Consider the following 18009-nt stretch of genomic DNA (forward strand, 5'->3'; position numbering starts at 1 on the left):
AATAAACCAACACAATGTTTATTTTTGTACTATTTTGTTAGCTTCTGTCGAAAGAAGGCACTTAAAATTTTGCAGCAGACTTTCTTGTTATAAGTAAAGCCAGCTGTCAGACTGTGGCATGTAACTTGTGCTAGGATATGTCATTACTGGAGCTGTGGAAGGTACCCCTACCTTGGGAAGTAACATGTATGGGTGGATCCTGGGCGCCCCGGTTCTGTCTGTGATCGCCAATGAGCGACGCTTTTTGTCCGCGCAGACCTGTTCACTGCTCGCCGTCTCCGCAGATATGACAGCTCGGAAGCGGTGGGATGTGGTATCCTGTTCCTCCCCAGCTCTCAACCCTGCCTGAGCAGGGCAAGATTTAAAAAAAAAAAAAAAGCTCTTCACTATTTACAGTATTTATCGTGGAGCACTGCGATATCACCAGCGATCCTCTTTTTAGGCCCCAAGGGACACTGTAACAATAGGGTACACCTAATAATTCCTTATGTCACTGGGCTTGCTTTAATATGCATTTTAAACCCCTTTTCTTTAGCATTATTTGAAGCAGAAAAAAACAGCCTATCTGCAGCACAGCAGGTGTTATCACACCAGGGTGCATAGGAGCAATCAGCGACCCCGGCAGGGTCTGTACCTTACTGCCTGATGCCTCCTGTGGTGTCACTTCTGTTCAGGGATTCAGACACTTATAGGTGACATGACTAGATACGTCACTGGTCCTATGTGCGTGTATGTCTATATAGGTGTGTATATATATATATATATGTATATAATATAGGTGTGTATATATTGCTATTATTAAAATGTTTTATAAAGTGATTAATAAGACAGCGGCTAAACAAAGTAAATGATACCATTTCAAAATAACAGCAACTATACCATCTACGTTTGCTGCGGAAGACTAAGACTTGCCAGAAATAAACATGTCCGTCTCTGCTTCAACATCAGTACGTTGCCAGCGTTTCGCAGGTCAAACAGCGTCCGCCAGGTTCACAGAGAACAGATGCAATTGGTCGTCGTGAGTGACGTCACTCGAGCAGGAATGGCGATGCAGTGGGGTGTTTCGAGTGGGGCTTCTGCAGGTTGGAATTTAAAACGTCTATTTTTCTTTGTTGGGGACGTGTAGGGGAAATGCCCCGGTAGCGATCAATTAAAAGAATGACATTGAATTAGAGGTAGGAGAGTGGATGGAGGTGCAGGCTGTAGCGGTAGATCGGTAATGGGCTTGCAGGATGTAATGCTGTGAATGAAACCCTCTGCTAAATAACATTTTCCTCGTTTGGAATTAATGCAGGTTTAAAGTTCTGCCGGCGTTATGTGACATCAGGCATATGTTGTTGGCAGACCTTACTGTCTATGTGTACTCCTTTAGTGTCCATTATTCTATACCACCATAACCTGCGTGCTGCCCTGCGCCCCACTATTCACCCCGTACCGGGCATTAATTGGGAAGGTACCAGGATGCTGGCGTACAAGCTCTCAGTAGGTCTTAGTAGAAAACGAGCAGCTTTTCTTCTCAGTTGATCAGTAAGTGGAATTTAGCCTCACTTTAAATCCCAGCAGTGTTTTGCTGTAAGGTGAGGCGATTTCTGTGTGATTAACACAATAATATGGGGTGTTGTCGTGCCGTTGTCGTACCGTTCTGCCAGCTGGGTTAATATACCAGTGCATGGACAGCAGAAGCTCTGTAAAGCATTTCACATAAAAAGAGGTTATCGTTCTTCATTCGGGAATGATCCTGTAATCCGGCCCTGATAAAATCTCTGCTTTAATGTTTTACCTCATTCCCAGGGTCTGACATCCCCCTGACCTCTGAGGATTCCCCAGGCAGCGATGAAGATTCCAATGATGCAGGTGAACCAGATTTTTCAGAGGAGTTTACTAAAAACTGGGAAGTCGCCATGGAGAATCCCAGTGACTTCAATAACTGGATCAAGCTGCTGGACTATGTGGAAAAGGAGGTGAGACAGTCCGTACTACTCCGGTTCCCTGTTAACATTCTGAATTCCTGCTTCTCCGTCATCTGATCCACCGGCCAATTATTTTGGGTACATTCATAAATGTCTAGTGTAAGGAAAAGTATTCTTCACATTGCAATTTCTCCATTTATGCCAAACCAAGTAAAAGCAACAAAACAAATCTTCTTAGTAAATGTATCCAATGTATGTGGTTGCGTAACAATCCACCGTAGTTGACAATACGAAACCCATTGCCTGTTAGGAACACATAAGAAGGGGTTAAATGCCGGAATTATACTACAAAAAAACACAGAATCCTGGTCTTTGATTCACAATGGATTTATACTTGACCCATGCATGTTTAAATTCCCTTACTGTAGTAGCAGTTACCACTCCTGATGGGAGGCTGTACCATTCATCTACAACCCTCTGTTACCCATTCTCTGACACTCTTTCCACAACCATGTGTAGTTTCCCTCCAGCTTATATATTACTGAAATACATATATTTGCTGTTCTTTTCTTAAGAATAACCTGAAATCAAGCAGAAGGACTTATGATGCTTTTCTCGTGCGGTTCCCATATTGTTATTGCTACTGGAAGAAGTATGCAGATCTAGAGTATAATTTCAGGAATCCTACAGTGGTTGAAGAGGTAAATTCAATGAGATACTTTTACAAATATCCCATACATTTTTTCTGCCACCCCGCTGCAGGGTCCTGTGGCTTGAAGCAAGTTACAAGTAATAGAGCCTTGTGTTTTTGCTGTATAGGTCTATGGCCGCGCTTTGCAGTCAATTCCACTCAGCGTAGACCTCTGGATACATTATATCACGCACTTAAACAACACCTTGGATATGACATTGACAGAATCTGTGGAGAAACTGCGACGGTAAGCGGGACCTTAGAAAGTGATTTGTTTGTTGCTGAATTAGAAAATAAATACGGGTATATTTTATTTAGGAAGAAATTCTTTGAGTAGGGTAGCTTTCCAAAGGATAACCCATATACCTGGACGTTGCAAGGTCTCCATGAGTGGAGAAATTGATGAGATCGATACTTGAATTTATGGTTTTTGTCTAATGGAAAAATGTCTGAACTAATGTTTTGATGTTAATGAGGTCACAGCAGCTTTTTGCTCACTGTGACAAACATCGATTCTCAATTAAATCAGTCATGTGATGTTTGCTAATAAATAATTCTTGGGAGGCTTCAAGGCCTGTTACCTTTCAAAGATAATGGTATTTGATGGCACAAGATGGCTAATACAGTTATTTTTGTATTTATTTTGGTGAAAGGGTGATAAATTGTCATAATTCTATATGTTTCATTCTGACATTTATATTATTATAGTAAATATTTTCTATAACTAAAAACAAAATGATTGTTTTATGGAATTGCAATATATCAGTCGAGATTTTTTGGGGAAAATGTCACAATATTGAATCACAAGATCCTTGTTATTCCGTTGGGAGTGGCGGGAGGAATATGCGTTCCTAGAAGATATGTGAGTTATAATGCTAAAGAATGCAGCATCAATCCTTTGTATCTAGTACTATGTAGGAGTGATGACTTCATAAATATTCTAGTTATATCAAGGCCAAATTCAGAGACACTTCTTGTATTGTTTGTGAAAGCGGATTAGTGAAGGGACTGGTCTGACTTTTAACTCTTCTCCTCTGTATTTGCTAGGACGTTTCAGGAAGCAGTTAATGCTGCAGGGTTGGAGTTTCGTTCAGACAAGCTTTGGAGAATGTATGCCGAGTGGGAGAGGGACCGTAAGAACCTCCAAGAGGCCAGAGCTGTGTATGATCGTGTACTGAGTATCCCCACACAGTTCTACCGACAGCACCTTGAGAGGTACAAGAACCCATTTAATATATGTGAACGCAGTGAAGAAAGATATTTCACATGTTTTAATTCCACGCTTGCTTTTATACCTTCTTTATTGCATGTAAGTCATCCTCCCCCCTCCTAAAACACTGATATTTAGTGTTTGCTTTCCAGCTTTAAGGATCTTCTTTCTTCTGCGCCCCCTCATGAAATCCTTGCAAAAGAGGAGTTCCAATGGATCCACCGTAAAATAACAAGTGAGGAAAACGATCAGATTGCTGCTGAAGACTCCCCATCTGGTGATGATCAGGAAATAGCAGTCACAGTATGTATAAAAATATACATTTATATAAGTTTATATAACACATTGACATATCACAAAATGTAATTACATAATGTACATGAAACGCATACAGGACACACATTTGGTACAAATCTAATGTAATGGAGTTGGGAACAAAGCCGCAAATTGCAGAAAAAGTTATAAAAACTCTTTAGGCCAATTCTTCAGCAGTTTTGGTAAGGTAATGGAAATAGCTATGATTAATAGCATTGCATTAAAATATATAGTTTAATAATATTATAATAAAAACCACAGGTCACCATTTTGACTGATTTTTATGTAATATATGCTACGCTCTTATGAACATGAGGTGAAGCAAATCATAGTTGCTATGTAAAAAACATCTCAAAAACACTGTATGCTGTGCTTCCTCATGGTCTTCACAATTAATATGAAAGTGGTGGTTTGTGGGCTATATATGGGGCCTTTAAGGCTTAATAGCTCCTGTTCCCGTACCCATGGACGGGCGGAAGCTGCATATTTATTCCCGCTTTGGTTAAGCTTCCAAAGAGGGAAAAGTGTCCGTTCTCAGCATACCAATAAAAGGTATAACTCAAAAAAAAAAAACCCCAGGGTCCCTAGGCCCTTGCTCTGTTTCCAGACAGGACAAAAAGTACTGATATTATTTTAAAGAGGCTAGAGGAATATCCTTAAGAAGGGAAGACAAGAACATTGTTATTACTTTATCCCTTATAGGCAATAGTGTGACCCCTTTTGTATTTAACTAACTATAGCCCTACGATAATAGGATTTAAAATTAAGCTTTCAAAAATCCCTTTTCTTCCTGCTTTAGAACGTTTTTATTAACTTTGCTTTATGACTATTTTCACAACCTTTTTTCAAACCTCGATTCAAAAAAAGCTAGATCAATGCAGATGAAAAGAGACCTTTCTCAAGTTGAAACAGACCCTACTATTGAGCGTACAAAAAGGAGTAAGAGCACTGAACGTTAATCAGTGCCTAGAATAGAAATGCTGACCATGTGGCGTGCAGCATAGTAATATGAACAAGCAGCCATCATACACACTGTCCGCACCATCAAATATATGTAGTCCATATGGGGCTTGTTTTTCTTCAAGGATCCTGAACTACAGGAAAAAATTCGGGCTCAAGTTCTAAAGATAAGGGAGCAATTTTTTTTGCAAAATGAAGCTGAGGTCAGAAAACGCTGGGATTTTGAAGAGGCGGTAAGTGGAATCCTCTCATTCTATTGCAGAAATCACTGTAATGCAGATATTTGGTTTTCCATGTGGATAACGGTGTAATCACTTTTTATTCCATCCGTACCATACACTAACATTCCTATATTTAGCTTAACCCCTTAATGACAATTGACGGTCCAGGCACGTCACCCGAAAACGAAAAGGGTTAACGACAATTGACGTGCCAGGACCGTCATGTCTTTAAACGGGTGCAGAAAGCGATCTACGTTCGAGAATAAACAATTCCTTTCATCCCTCATCTGAATTTGGTACTCTGATACAAACAGAAATATTTGTGTGATCCACCACAGCACTGAAGTGTGTTTATAAAATGATCCACTACTTTCTCAAATGCTTCATTGTATAGTTAATGAACCCATATAATGGTGTTTCCCTATTTGTGTTTCATAGTATGTTCAAACATCAGCAGTATGCACCATACTTGTTACCCCTTTATCACTGAATGCATCAGTACGTGGGTAAATAGTCCCTTATTCTTAAACCATATACGAAACTTACTGTTCTGATTTAAAAACAAAAAGCACAAGTTGTAGTTAATTGCCCTAAATCATTTCACCCATTCTGCCCTTTTGTTTTTTTTTTTTTGTGGAGCGGTACTAAGCAATACCACAAACCAAATGAGCACCTTGATCAGATTAGCTGTAACACCTTACAGAACAATACTGATGATATAAAGTGAAACACATTTCTCAGTGTGGCCTGTAGGGACCCTTTCTGCCGTTTTCATTCTGTTAGCTTTAATATATGAATTGACACATTTCTTAGAAGGAAAATGGCTGGTAGGGTTCATTACAGGCTACGCTGTTAGGTTTAATATATGAAATGTTATAGAGGAGTTAGATGATAATATGCATCATAATGTGGTAACAAGTCCTAACATTGTGACCACCACCTGAGATAAAGAAAAGGAGAATGCTACTAGATAGCTGCTGCTAGTTAGTGGCAATAAATAAGTGTTTTGTCTTTTGTAGACAATTGCTTCAACAGCAATGCCTAACCTGACAATATTCCAAACTGATAAAGAGGAGCTTCCATTCAAATAAGTTGCGTTATTAAAAGTAGTTCTTCCACTGAAGAAGACTGCATTCCCTTGAATCATTGGTTATGTTAATTACTTCACTATGTTTAAAAAAAATTATGACGCCCAATCATCCAGCCAGTGTGTGTGTCTCGTTCTGTAAGTTACCTCTTGTGGCTGTATATTCCAAAGCAAACTGGATGATGGCACTAGGGCTCATTGACTTAATTTATGTGGAATAGAACGGGCTGAATACAGGCATACTCTTAGTGTTTCTTCTTATCCTGGTAGATAGTACCATGAGAGTATTTATAGTAGATGTTCAAATGATAAGGGAAGCCTATAAAATTGGCTGTTGCCAAATGTTCCTTGGCCAGATGTTGGAGCATCTAAATCTATTTCTGTCTACATGTATATGGTATTAGTGCACATTATTGCTGAGAGTACTTGGGTTATAGGATGGGTCACAATGGGGTGACACCACTGGCCACGCCACTGGGGCTTTCCATCGTGTTACTTTATTATTCCTACTAAATGACCTTAATATTGTCTGCAATCTTTATTATGGCTCATTGCGTTAAAAAAGAAAAAAAGCATGTTTCCACGGATCTTCCGCTATCTCTGATGGGTCACCACCGGCACTTTTCATTGGGCCGGAATTTTAGAAGACAAAGTTCTGCAACTCCTGCAAGGTTTTAAATGCAGGACAACGTTGACGTCTACAAACCTCATGCATGGCATGCATAGTTATATGCATGTGAAATATTCATATTTCACACCAACTTAATCTTTTACTTATTACATTTGAAGGGACACTCCAGCCATCTTATACACTTAAGCATATAATAGCTGAGTGTCCCATTTATATTATCACTCCACCTCACAAAAGCAAAGAGATTCGGCAGAATCTCCTCGTGACTTGGCCTTTCTCCCCTACCTCTCACTGATTTTAGTGTGAGCACTTTTCTGCCACTGATTGGCAGCTTCAAGCAGCCAAGGGTGGCCTGAAAACAAGACCACCAAGGGGCAATGCCGCCCTGGAAATGCAGCTTCAGCAAAAGGTAAGTGACTTTTTTTTTCTACGTGTAAAGAGTACATATTTAGGTACTAGCAAAGGACTTTAATATGCGTTATTCTTCAATGGGGCTCCATGGGACAGTAAATTGTCTGTTTTAACACTTATTTTGTCAATTTTATTTTGACAATTTTCTGCAATCTGGATTTCTGTTTTTAATGACATACCCTTTTCTTTAGATTACTCGCCCTTATTTTCATGCATCTCCACTTGATCGTGCCCAGCTTCAAAACTGGAGGAGGTATTTGGACTTTGAAAACTCTGAGGGCCAGCATGAACGCGTAGTGACTCTATACGAGCGTTGCCTAGTGGCCTGTACACTATATGAGGAGTTCTGGCTATTGGTGAGTTATGTACAGATTTTAACATTGTTGTGTACACATGCCAAAAAGTGTTTGCTTTTTGTTGAGAAACACATTGGCTAGATGTTTTTTATACATGGTCTTGTATCTCTACACACAGTACACCCGCTATATGGAAAAACATTCGGTGGAGGCTACGCGTGCTATATTCCAGCGAGCTTGTAAGATTCATTTGCCACAGAAACCAACTTTAAATTTACAGTGGGCAACATTTGAAGAAAAGCATGGTAGGATAAATTTCACATTGTAAATGGGTGCTGTGTCTGTGTTTACAAAGTGCCACTCTTCAGTTCTCTGAAAAGGGGCAGTCATTCTTTTCCCTTTCAGTTGTTTCATTTGTAGATGACTTTAGGTTCACTAGATCACATAGCCTACACAGCCATGGGTTGTATATTCTAGGGTTGGGTTGCTGTTGTTGGATATTATAACATTGACATCATTCAAACCCAGAACGTATCTATTCTGATCTATAATTAAATGTGTTCCTTTCCCTGTAGGAAAGGTGGATTCTGCTCGTGCTATACTAAAAGACCTGGAAACAGCGGTACCTGGTCTGGTAATGGTACGCCTGAGGAGGGTTAGTGTGGAACGACGGAGTGGCAACCTGGATGAGGCAGAGCGACTGCTGAGGGAGTCTGTGAGCAGCAGTTCAGGCACCGGTATGGCAGCATTTTACTCCATAAAATTGTCACGACTACTGCTCAAGCTCCGTGACGAGACCGAGAGGGCAAGAGAGGTACTAACTAAAGCCTTGGAGAAGGAGCCGGTAAGAACAGGAGGGAGGTAATGAGTTGTGTGTGTAAAATTTGTAAGATGTGCATTGCAGTGACTACTGTATTTTAATATTACCTTGTTCTTGTTGGGTTTGCAGAGAAGTGATTATAGTTTAATACTGCATTTCATTAAGTGTTTCTTAAAAGCTTCTTGTCCTGCTGACCTTACCACCCTTGACTTGTGCAAGTTGTGGAATAATAGGAATGAAAGTGCAGCTCTTTGTCAAGTTACATTAAGTAACCTGTCTGCCTTACAGGATAATCCTCGGTTGCACCTCTGTTTGCTGGAAATGGAAGTTTCCAGAGACCCCTTACAGGGGGAGGGTAATGTAATGCAATGTGTGGAGCGCGCACTGCACAGTCACGTGCATAATGATGTCAAGAAGGTCATGTCACAAAGATGCCTTGAATTCCTTGAAGACCAAGGTTCCAGTTTAACCAGGTAAACCAAATTTACTGTATTACTCAAAATAACAATTTCAAGGAACCTAATTTTATATTGTCATATCATGGAAAATTATATAAATTCTCTTGCACCTTGTGGTGCATCATGATTGGCATATTTGTTTATAAAACTATGTTCCTTATTTAAAAAATGAAATGTCTTATCTACTAAAAATTGGTAATGTTATAATCCTAAATAATAATAATAAAAAAAGCTTTTAGTAAGTTCTTTGTCTTGGTCTGGTAACAACTGTAACCCACTACCAATCTGCTGATCCACACATTTGCGTGATTCCATGGAATTAAAGGAGCCATGTGACAGGGCCCCTGTCTACATGAAACAAGATGTTGCATTCTCATTCTCATGCAGTTAAATGGTTTGGCTTATCCGGGAAAACACTGTGCACAAGGATGGGGTAAGTTAATTTGAAGTTCACACTTTGAGGATACATTCCGTCTTCCTGCTGTCTGTATTTTTGATTTGTTTTGATTTTTGTTTAGTTTTTCCAATGTAGCGTCACAGGACCAGATTTATATTGTGCTCTGTAACTTAAATACATGCACTTGGATATCTATCAATATTTTATGTAAATGCTTGTATTTAGATTGGAAGTTCTGCAATGTAGTTATTTTGTCTTTTAACTTTAAATAATGATTGTATTATCGTGATTTTCACCCACCCCCACCTATTACAATGCTCTCCTATGCTTCCATTGCACGTGTTTCTCCTGCAACCTACTGCAGCTAGATTCTTAAACTTGGAATCGTTGGCGGTGTGGATTCTAATTTGTTAAACCTTGCATACCCTGTAGGATCAAAATAAATTGTGATTATGATAATGGGATGCTTAATAAATGAGAGTAACATGCACACTGTAGCTGAATAAGCTTGTGTGAAAGTTTGTAACCACTAGACTGGAACAGGACCAACTCATGATCGTCGATCATCCTTAACCCCTTGATGACAATTACCGGTCTGGGCACGTCACGGAAAAACATGTCGTTAACGACAAATGACGTGCCAGGACCGTCATTCGTTAAAACCCAAACGGCGTTGCTGTAATGCCTCGACCTCGAGGCATTCAGCAACGCCACGATTGGCACCAGGGGCCATGTTTGGCCCCTCCCCGGGGCGTCAACATCGGCCATACAATGTATGGCGGCGGACGCCCGTTTTAAAAGCGTTTAGGAGGCGATCAACGATCACCTCCTAAACTTAAATGGTGTCGCTGGAATGTCTCGATCAGGAGGCATCCAGCGACACCAAACACTTACCCTAGGATGGACTGTGACCCCTCTGGAGAGCGGTCACAGCCGCAGCTGCACGCAGTCTTCACCATCCGCAAGATGGCGGCGGCCCGGGAAAAAAAACAATAAAGATGCAAAAGTTTGCTAGAAGGTCTCCAGACCCTCTAGAGAACTCTGGCTCCACTTGCAGGTTGAATACAGGTACTGCATTCAACCATGCAAGTCAATGGAGCCCAGCTTTCTAATCAGTGTGATTAGTAAAAATAAAATAAAATTTATAATAATAATTAGAAAAAAATAGTAAAAAAAAACAGTAAAATGTAAAAATAATTTCCCTCTGATGTCACTATCAGGGGAACCTTCAAGTTGAAAACAAATGTTAAAAATGTTTTAAAAAAGGCAAAAAAATATTAAAATATATATATATAAAAAATATATTTTTGTGAGCAAGTCCTAAAATTAGCACATTAGCTTAAAACAATTCTCGCATGGAAAAATACTGGCATATTAAATGCCCATGGGGTGTCTACTTTTAAAAAATGTATGATTTGATGGGGTAAATTGAATTGGCTGGATTCAACAATGTCCCAATTAACACAGGGGGAAGGATGGCCACACATCTAATTTCCAATTAGAAAAATGCACACGTACCAAATGTGGCTTTTTAGTTCCCCCAAAAAATGACAAACCCATGCATGTGGGGTATCACTGTACTCAGGAGATGTTGAACACATATTGGGGTGTCGTGTGACAGCGGCATATACCAGGAGCTGTAAATTCATACATAACATAGGTGTGTGGGGGGAAAAGACACACAAAAGAATACTACTGCAAAATTCTGGTGGTAAAATGTGTGCATGCAAAGAGTTAAAATACCAGCATTTAAAATACCCTGGGGTGTCTAGTTTTCAAAAATATATGGTTTTGTTGGGCACACTGTAATGGCCCGGCTCAAAGATGTACCAAATAGGGCATGGGCAGCGGATCCCCAAATGCCAAAGAAAAATGCGCATGCCCCAAATGTGGCCCTTTTGCCCCCAAACAGCCAGGCAAAATCATTCATGTGAGGTATCGCTGTACTCGGGAGATGTTGCTGAACACATATTGGGGTGTTTTGTGATAGTGACATATACGAGAACCTTTTAATTCATACCTGAAGTAAAATGTGTGTGAAAAAACAAATGCAAAAAAATGACTACCACAAAGTTTGACAAAGACTGGTGGTAGATATGGTGCATAGAAAGAGTTAAAATACTAGCATTTGAAATACCCTGGGGTGTCTAGTTTTCAAAAATATATGACTTGATGGGGTAAATTGCATTGGCCGGCTTCAAAGATACTCGAAATGGCACATGGGGGGAAGAATTACCAGATTTGGAAAAAATGGCTTTGAAATGGCAAAACGCTACCTGTACTTATTGCCCCATAATGTGTAGAAAAAAGCAAAAAAACATACAACATTGGGTATTTCTAAACTCAGGACAAATAGTAGAATCTATTTAGCAGGTTTTTTCATTACCTTTTATAGATGAGTAAAAGATTTTTCAACTAACAGTCATTTTTTTCTAAATTTTTCACCATATTTTATACTTTTTTTAATAGTAAATATTATGATACAATCAAAACAATGCCATCTAAAGAAAGCCCTTCTTGTCCTGAAAAAAACAATATCTAATGTGTGTGGGTTCAGTAAACGGGAAAGAAGAAAATTACAGCAGGGCAGAAATGTTAAAACGGCCATTGTCACGAAGGGTACAAAAAGTAAAATCAGCCTTTGTCACGAAGGGGGTTAAAGACATAACCAAACTGACAACAGGACTGTTGTGCTCTCCCTTCAACACAAGCAGAATTTAGTGGATGGGTTCAATAATAACCCAAGTAAGCACCCTCTGCTCCATCTGTATTAACCCCAGTGGCACAGGGCAGGAACAAAAAAAAGTCCTTGGTTTATTCAGAATTCTGTGACTAGCCTTTGACACTAACAGAAACCAGGGGGTCTACCTAGACCTTCCCAGGTAATTGTGGCCTTCCTTGTAGCAAAAGCTGGCTACAAGTTGCTTCTCTGGGGGAACCATTTTCCCAATGAACCATACCACCAGTCACGACACGCGCAACCAAGATAACAGCCTTTATTGAGAGCTGGGCATAACATGCGTAGCCACTTTACCAGGGGAGGGGAAATTGAAATACACTGTAAAGGACTAAGACATAACATAATGCAAGGGATTACACAGACATTGGAACTAGACTAATATCCTCGCACATACAACAATGACGAATGTACAGCAGAGGTAAAGGGATTATGGACCGTCTAGTCTATGGGTAATGGTTAATACACATACACATAAAATTGCATTCCCAATAATACCGTATTTGCTCGATTTATAAGACAAGGTTTTTTCAGAGCAAATGCTTATTTCAAATAGAGGTCTGACTACAAGACCAAGATCCAGATCCCCCGCAGAGCTGCAGGGGACCCGGATCCTCCTCTCTGGCAGCCGCTGGACATCTGCACGATGTGCGCAGACAATCCCTGCTGTTGCCGACCTGCGCTTCTGCTGGGGCTTCTATGACGGAGAGCCGACGTGACATGACCTTCCGGTGCTCAGTCATAGAAGCTCCGGCAGAAGTCCTGTGTAGCAGCGGAGGTTTGCAGATGTCCACCTGATGCCCCTACTTGACACCAGGGAGTCTGGAGCCCGGGGGGACAAGTCTAAGTCTCAGTAAGTCGTGGGGGTGTATAAGGCATATCTGCGGCGCAGAGTAGCAAGCCGTGGGGCAGATGTGTTTAACTGAGGGGCAGGTTGGCAAATAAAAGGAAATAAAAACAAAAATGCTTTTTTTTTCTTAATCATAGTGTTTAAGCAATATTAAACAATTGTTTGCATGTGAATTAATATTTACTAATAACTTTTCTTATAGGGTAGTCTTATATTCAGGCTTTTTTCTTCTACATTAATGTTCAAATTTTGGGGGGTGGTCTTATAATCAGGGTCATAGTTACATAGAATACATAGTAAGATAGGCTGAAAAAAGACATGTGTCCATCAAATTCAGCCTTTCCCATATCTGTTTATTTCTTGCTGTTGATCCAAAAGAAAGCAAAAAAATCCTTCTTGACCCCAGAATGGCAGTCGGATCTCTCCTTGGATCAAGAAGCTGTTTCCCCATAACTTAAAAATTATATCCCTGAATATAATGTTTTTGCAAGTTGTTGTTTAAATGTCTCTACAGAATCTGATAAAACTACCTCTGCGTATAATTCCACATCCTTATTGTCCTTACTGTAAAAAAAAAAAAAAAAAAAAAAAAAACCTCTTTCCTGTGACTTAGACTAAATCTCCTTTCTTCCAGTCTAAACGCGTGACCACGTGTTCTATGCATAGTCCTGTTTATGAACAGATTTCCACGCAATGGTTTGTAGATTTACATTAGCTTTTGTAGATGAGTAAAATATTTTTCAAATAAAAGTGAGAAAAGTGCTTTTTTTCTTTTTTACCACTTCTTTTTAACCCCTTCAATCCCCTATAGACGTACAGGGACGTCCAAAAAACGCCCACTTAGAAACCCCTATGGAGGTCCCGGTACGTCCAGCCCTTCGTGCAGCGTCAGGGACACATCCCTGCCGCTGCACGGGAGACCAGGCTGTCGTTTGACAGCCTGGACTCCCCCCTGGCAGCAGAAGCCGGCATCGCCGGCTTTCTGCTGCCCGATCTCCTGTAACAGCTTCCGGCATGAAAGCCGGTAAGCTGTTACATTTGAAAGTGCGCAGTTGCAAACGCGCGATCAGGCATTCCCTTCCGGGTTGCGTCACTGCTGACGTAACCCGGAAGGTCATCAGAGGACAGGATATCCCCTGCGGGGGTATCCTGCCCTCCGATAAGGCACAGAGACGCTGCAATCTCTATGCAGGTCTGTGATCACAGTGTGATCGGTGCAGGGGGATCGCGGGGAGGGGAGTGAGAAACCATCTCTCTCACTCCCCCTCCCGTCCTGAAAGAGAAAAGCAGAAAAAAAACAAAAAACTTTAGTCCATTTAGTCCATGAGGATTCAGAGGGAAAATGTAAAAAAAAATGTGTTTATTTTTCTAATCCTCGCTAGTTTTTACTTAAACTGAAAATTTAGAATGAGAAATTATCATCCAACTATGGTATCAAAGGAAAGCTCTATCTCTCCTTGAAAAAACAATATATAGTTTACATGGGTACACTATTCACAGGAAAAGAGAATAATCGCTAAACCGACATACCCCAAAAATGGCAAAATTGATCTGGGCTTTGAGGTACCAAAAACCCCTGGGATTGAAGGGGTTAATATCGGAAATTAGATGATATGATCAAAATAATGGTATCTGAGATCAGTAGTCTACATCCCCTCCACCATTCATGTGAGCCCAAATGTGTTTAATTAAAACATTGCTGATCTATAAACCTTTCTTTTTATTTAGAGATCATGTTAAGCATGTAATCAGCTATTGAAGCGTTAGTTTTACTTGTTTTAACTTTATACCTTAATGGTTTCCTTTCAGTCTATTACAAGCCTATGATGAGCACCAAAGGCTGTTGGATCAGCTGAGATTCTTGAAGAGGAAAGCAAAGAATCGGTAAGTTTCCTACTGTATTACTGGTAAGGCGTAGGAGAACACAAACACATCCTTCGGTCAATTTGTACCTGAACACCAGAAATTCTTAAAGGTCACTAAAACGGTGAATGTAGGTAGCTGTCAGTGTCAGACATTGCAGTCTTTGTTGAACTGTAGCAATTTCGCTCACAGTTGTTGGCCAAACGTGGCTTTCCAGCCTCTGTCAAACTACGACCCCATGCTCCCGACATCAGAAGTCGGAGCATCATGTGAATTGCAGTTTATCAGCAACTGGAGTGCTATAGGTTGCCTAAGGCTACACAAACATAATTGGATGAGCCATGTGTTCTTCATCATTCCTCTTTAAACACTTTCTAGGTTTCTGGCAGCCCAAAAGTAATATATGAAAGCATACTGAAATAAGCTATTTCTCTGTAGATAAGATTCTAAATACAGTGTTTTAGGTGTGAATAAGCAGAGGTAAGTATTGTGATAAACCCTGTAGGTTTGAGGGCCACAGATGCCACTTTTGGGGATATGAAGTACAGTCCTCTAGCACAGTAAGGCTCAGAACACCTATATGCAGCATATTTGCTGGTGTACAAAACACAAAATATTCCCCAAACAAAATCATGACGATAAATCCAAACTCCCTTTGGAGCCCTATCTGGCTATATTTTGCTAACCCTGATTGAGCAGCCTAAATACCTAATTTCCTTCCAGACCCAGCTAAGCCAGGTTCTGGAGACCTCTCAAAGTCATACACAGGTCCAGGCAGGTTTTTAACACTTGGCTTGGGGAACTTCTTCAGGTCCTCAGATCTCCAGGGGGTTAATGCCTAGCACCTGTCCCTGATGTAGGCTTCATTAATGTCCTGGACCGGATCCTGCAAACCCATCTTGGAGTTGAAGCATTGGTCCACCTTGTTCTCCAAATGCTCCACCCCAGGGACCCATATATATGTGCATAAACAACAAAACCTGGGGTTGTACTGCATTGCAGTATGCATTCATATTTGTACACTGCAGTTCTTAATTTTGGAGGACAAACATTTCATCTGTAATAAGCTGCTCTGATAAGACTTGAGGGGAAAATTGAGCCATCATGCACACTATGAGATGCCTTAAGACATGTATTCTTACTCTCTTCTATTTTTCTTTACACAGAAAAGGTGAAGATACTGAAGATAAAAAATATAAAACAGAGTCTGTTGCTGTCGTATCCCAGCCCCAAGTTTGTTCTCCATTACCTCCTCCACCCTTATACACTCAACCAATGCCTGCTAGACCTCAGTATAGAGGGCAAGTAGGACCACCCTTCAGACCTTCCTCTCCCTACATGTATGGACCCTGGTACCAGGTGAGCCCAGAACATTGATCTTTGTTGGGGGATTTTGTAATTTCTACAAGGACATACTAATTTAACTTATTAATCGATCTCTTTGTCTTTTAGAATTACAGAGGATACAGCAACCCTATGCCCTGGAATAGCAACAGATATTTTTATCCCTAATAATTCCACTATGCCACTAGTTTACAAGTAGCATGAATGGACACATTTGAAATATACAACAACTGAATCAAGGAAGTCCCAAGAAGAGTGGATGGTGTGTTCTTCTGATCCAGTCACACTGACATGTGGCTCAGTTGCTTTTTATTTCCTTTTTGTTTTGTTAAAGGAGGACTCTCGTGTGAAATAGTTTTATACTGTTCAATGTTTCATGGGATTAACACAAAAGAAAAACTTTAAAGGGACGGGCTGGTCCCCATTTTTTTTATGCATATTAGACATCAGTGCTTTCTTTTGTTATTGGAGTTACAAATTAGACTTTTGTCTCGTCTTTCTCATTCTTTTGCTGCCTCTGATACAAGGAAACATACTCAAGAATACTTTCCTGCACATGCTTCATCTCACTCCAATTGAAATCAATGGGAGAGCCCATAGCCAATCTCATATATGCTATCTGAATATAAGTGTTTAGTTAAACTACATATGGTTATCTGCTACTAACCCCATTGATTGCAATGGAAGTTGTATGAAACCTGTGGAGAAAGCATGTTTAAGTATGCCTTCTGGTTTACAATGATTCAACCAAGGAGAGGTGACAAATGAGACCTAAATCTTATTTTCTAATACATTTTACCTAAAAAGGGCTGGAGTGGTTAACTCAATTTCAAGTGTTTTGTATTAGCCTGAGCAGAGATTTCCCAGACTCCTTTGCACCAGTTCCAATTTTAGATTATTTATTTAGGTTGGTGAATTAGAAATGCTGTTTGTGTGTGTATGTGTATAATATATATTCAGAGTAAATAGGTTAACATACTTTGTTTGCATATGTACAGAGTTTTTCACAAACAAAAATGTCACAACACAAGGGTGCATCATTGAAGAAGAGAGCTTTTTTTTCTTAAAAGGGAAAGAATAGCTGGAGTGTATATTTTGTAATAAGAAAGCAGGCCCACTTAATGTGAAGACATTGCTTTACTATGTATATTTTGGTGAATGAATTCCAGTGATAAGCTCTGTAATACTGCGAATGCAAGTTTTCCCTCCCCAAAAATAGATCTTGTTCTGCTTACCTGAAGCCAGAATAATTCATCATGTAACATTTTCTGTAACATAACATTGATGGTTTATTTGCAGGTGCCAGTTTGTGGGGGGTTGTGGGTTATTTGAGCAATAACATAAAAATGTGCTTCTCCCATTCTATATATAAAACAGCGGCACCCATTTTAATGGTGCCAACCATACTTTTATATTAATTTCAAATGATACTATGGTTATTCATCAAAATACACTTAATGTGTTCAGTAGACTTGCGCATTCGTCTTCGGGCGAACATGAAAACGAGCACGAAGAGGCCGTTTCATGTTCGTTCCGAAGGAACGTAGAACAGAATACAGTGCCGGCAAAACGAAGACTCGCAACCACGAAGAATCAAAGATCCTCGTCTCTCCAATCAGCTCACTCTTGTGACGTCACGCTAAGGGTCTCGTCCAATGCCTGTGCTGCTGTTTTTTGAATTTTGAAACCGCCTTTATAAGACCTGAGCTTGCCTGAGAGATCCATTCATTTTTTGCTGTGACTACTTTGGCAGCACTGCTGTGCTGCATCCGCGCGTTACAGAGACAGATAGTTTTGTTCTGTGTGAG

The 18009-nt window shown here is 40.2% G+C and overlaps 1 protein-coding gene across 1 annotated transcript; it reads left to right on the forward strand.

Annotated features, from left to right (window-relative positions):
• The first annotated feature begins 184 nt into the window (after positions 1-184).
• Positions 185-16234, forward strand: LOC149281749 (pre-mRNA-processing factor 39-like). Its single transcript, XM_089499048.1, has 14 exons — positions 185-303; positions 949-1082; positions 1792-1961; positions 2486-2611; positions 2730-2848; positions 3649-3816; positions 3964-4114; positions 5212-5319; positions 7628-7792; positions 7911-8037; positions 8308-8576; positions 8841-9025; positions 14804-14878; positions 16024-16234. Exons 1-14 carry the CDS (start codon positions 185-187, stop codon positions 16232-16234), a joined length of 2127 nt encoding a protein of 708 aa, XP_089355174.1.
• Positions 16235-18009: the final 1775 nt, after the last annotated feature.

The sequence above is a fragment of the Sceloporus occidentalis genome, unplaced genomic scaffold (genome assembly GCF_023333645.1).
Source record: "Sceloporus occidentalis isolate IW3139 unplaced genomic scaffold, rSceOcc1.0.p SCAF_128, whole genome shotgun sequence".
Lineage (NCBI taxonomy): Eukaryota > Metazoa > Chordata > Lepidosauria > Squamata > Phrynosomatidae > Sceloporus > Sceloporus occidentalis.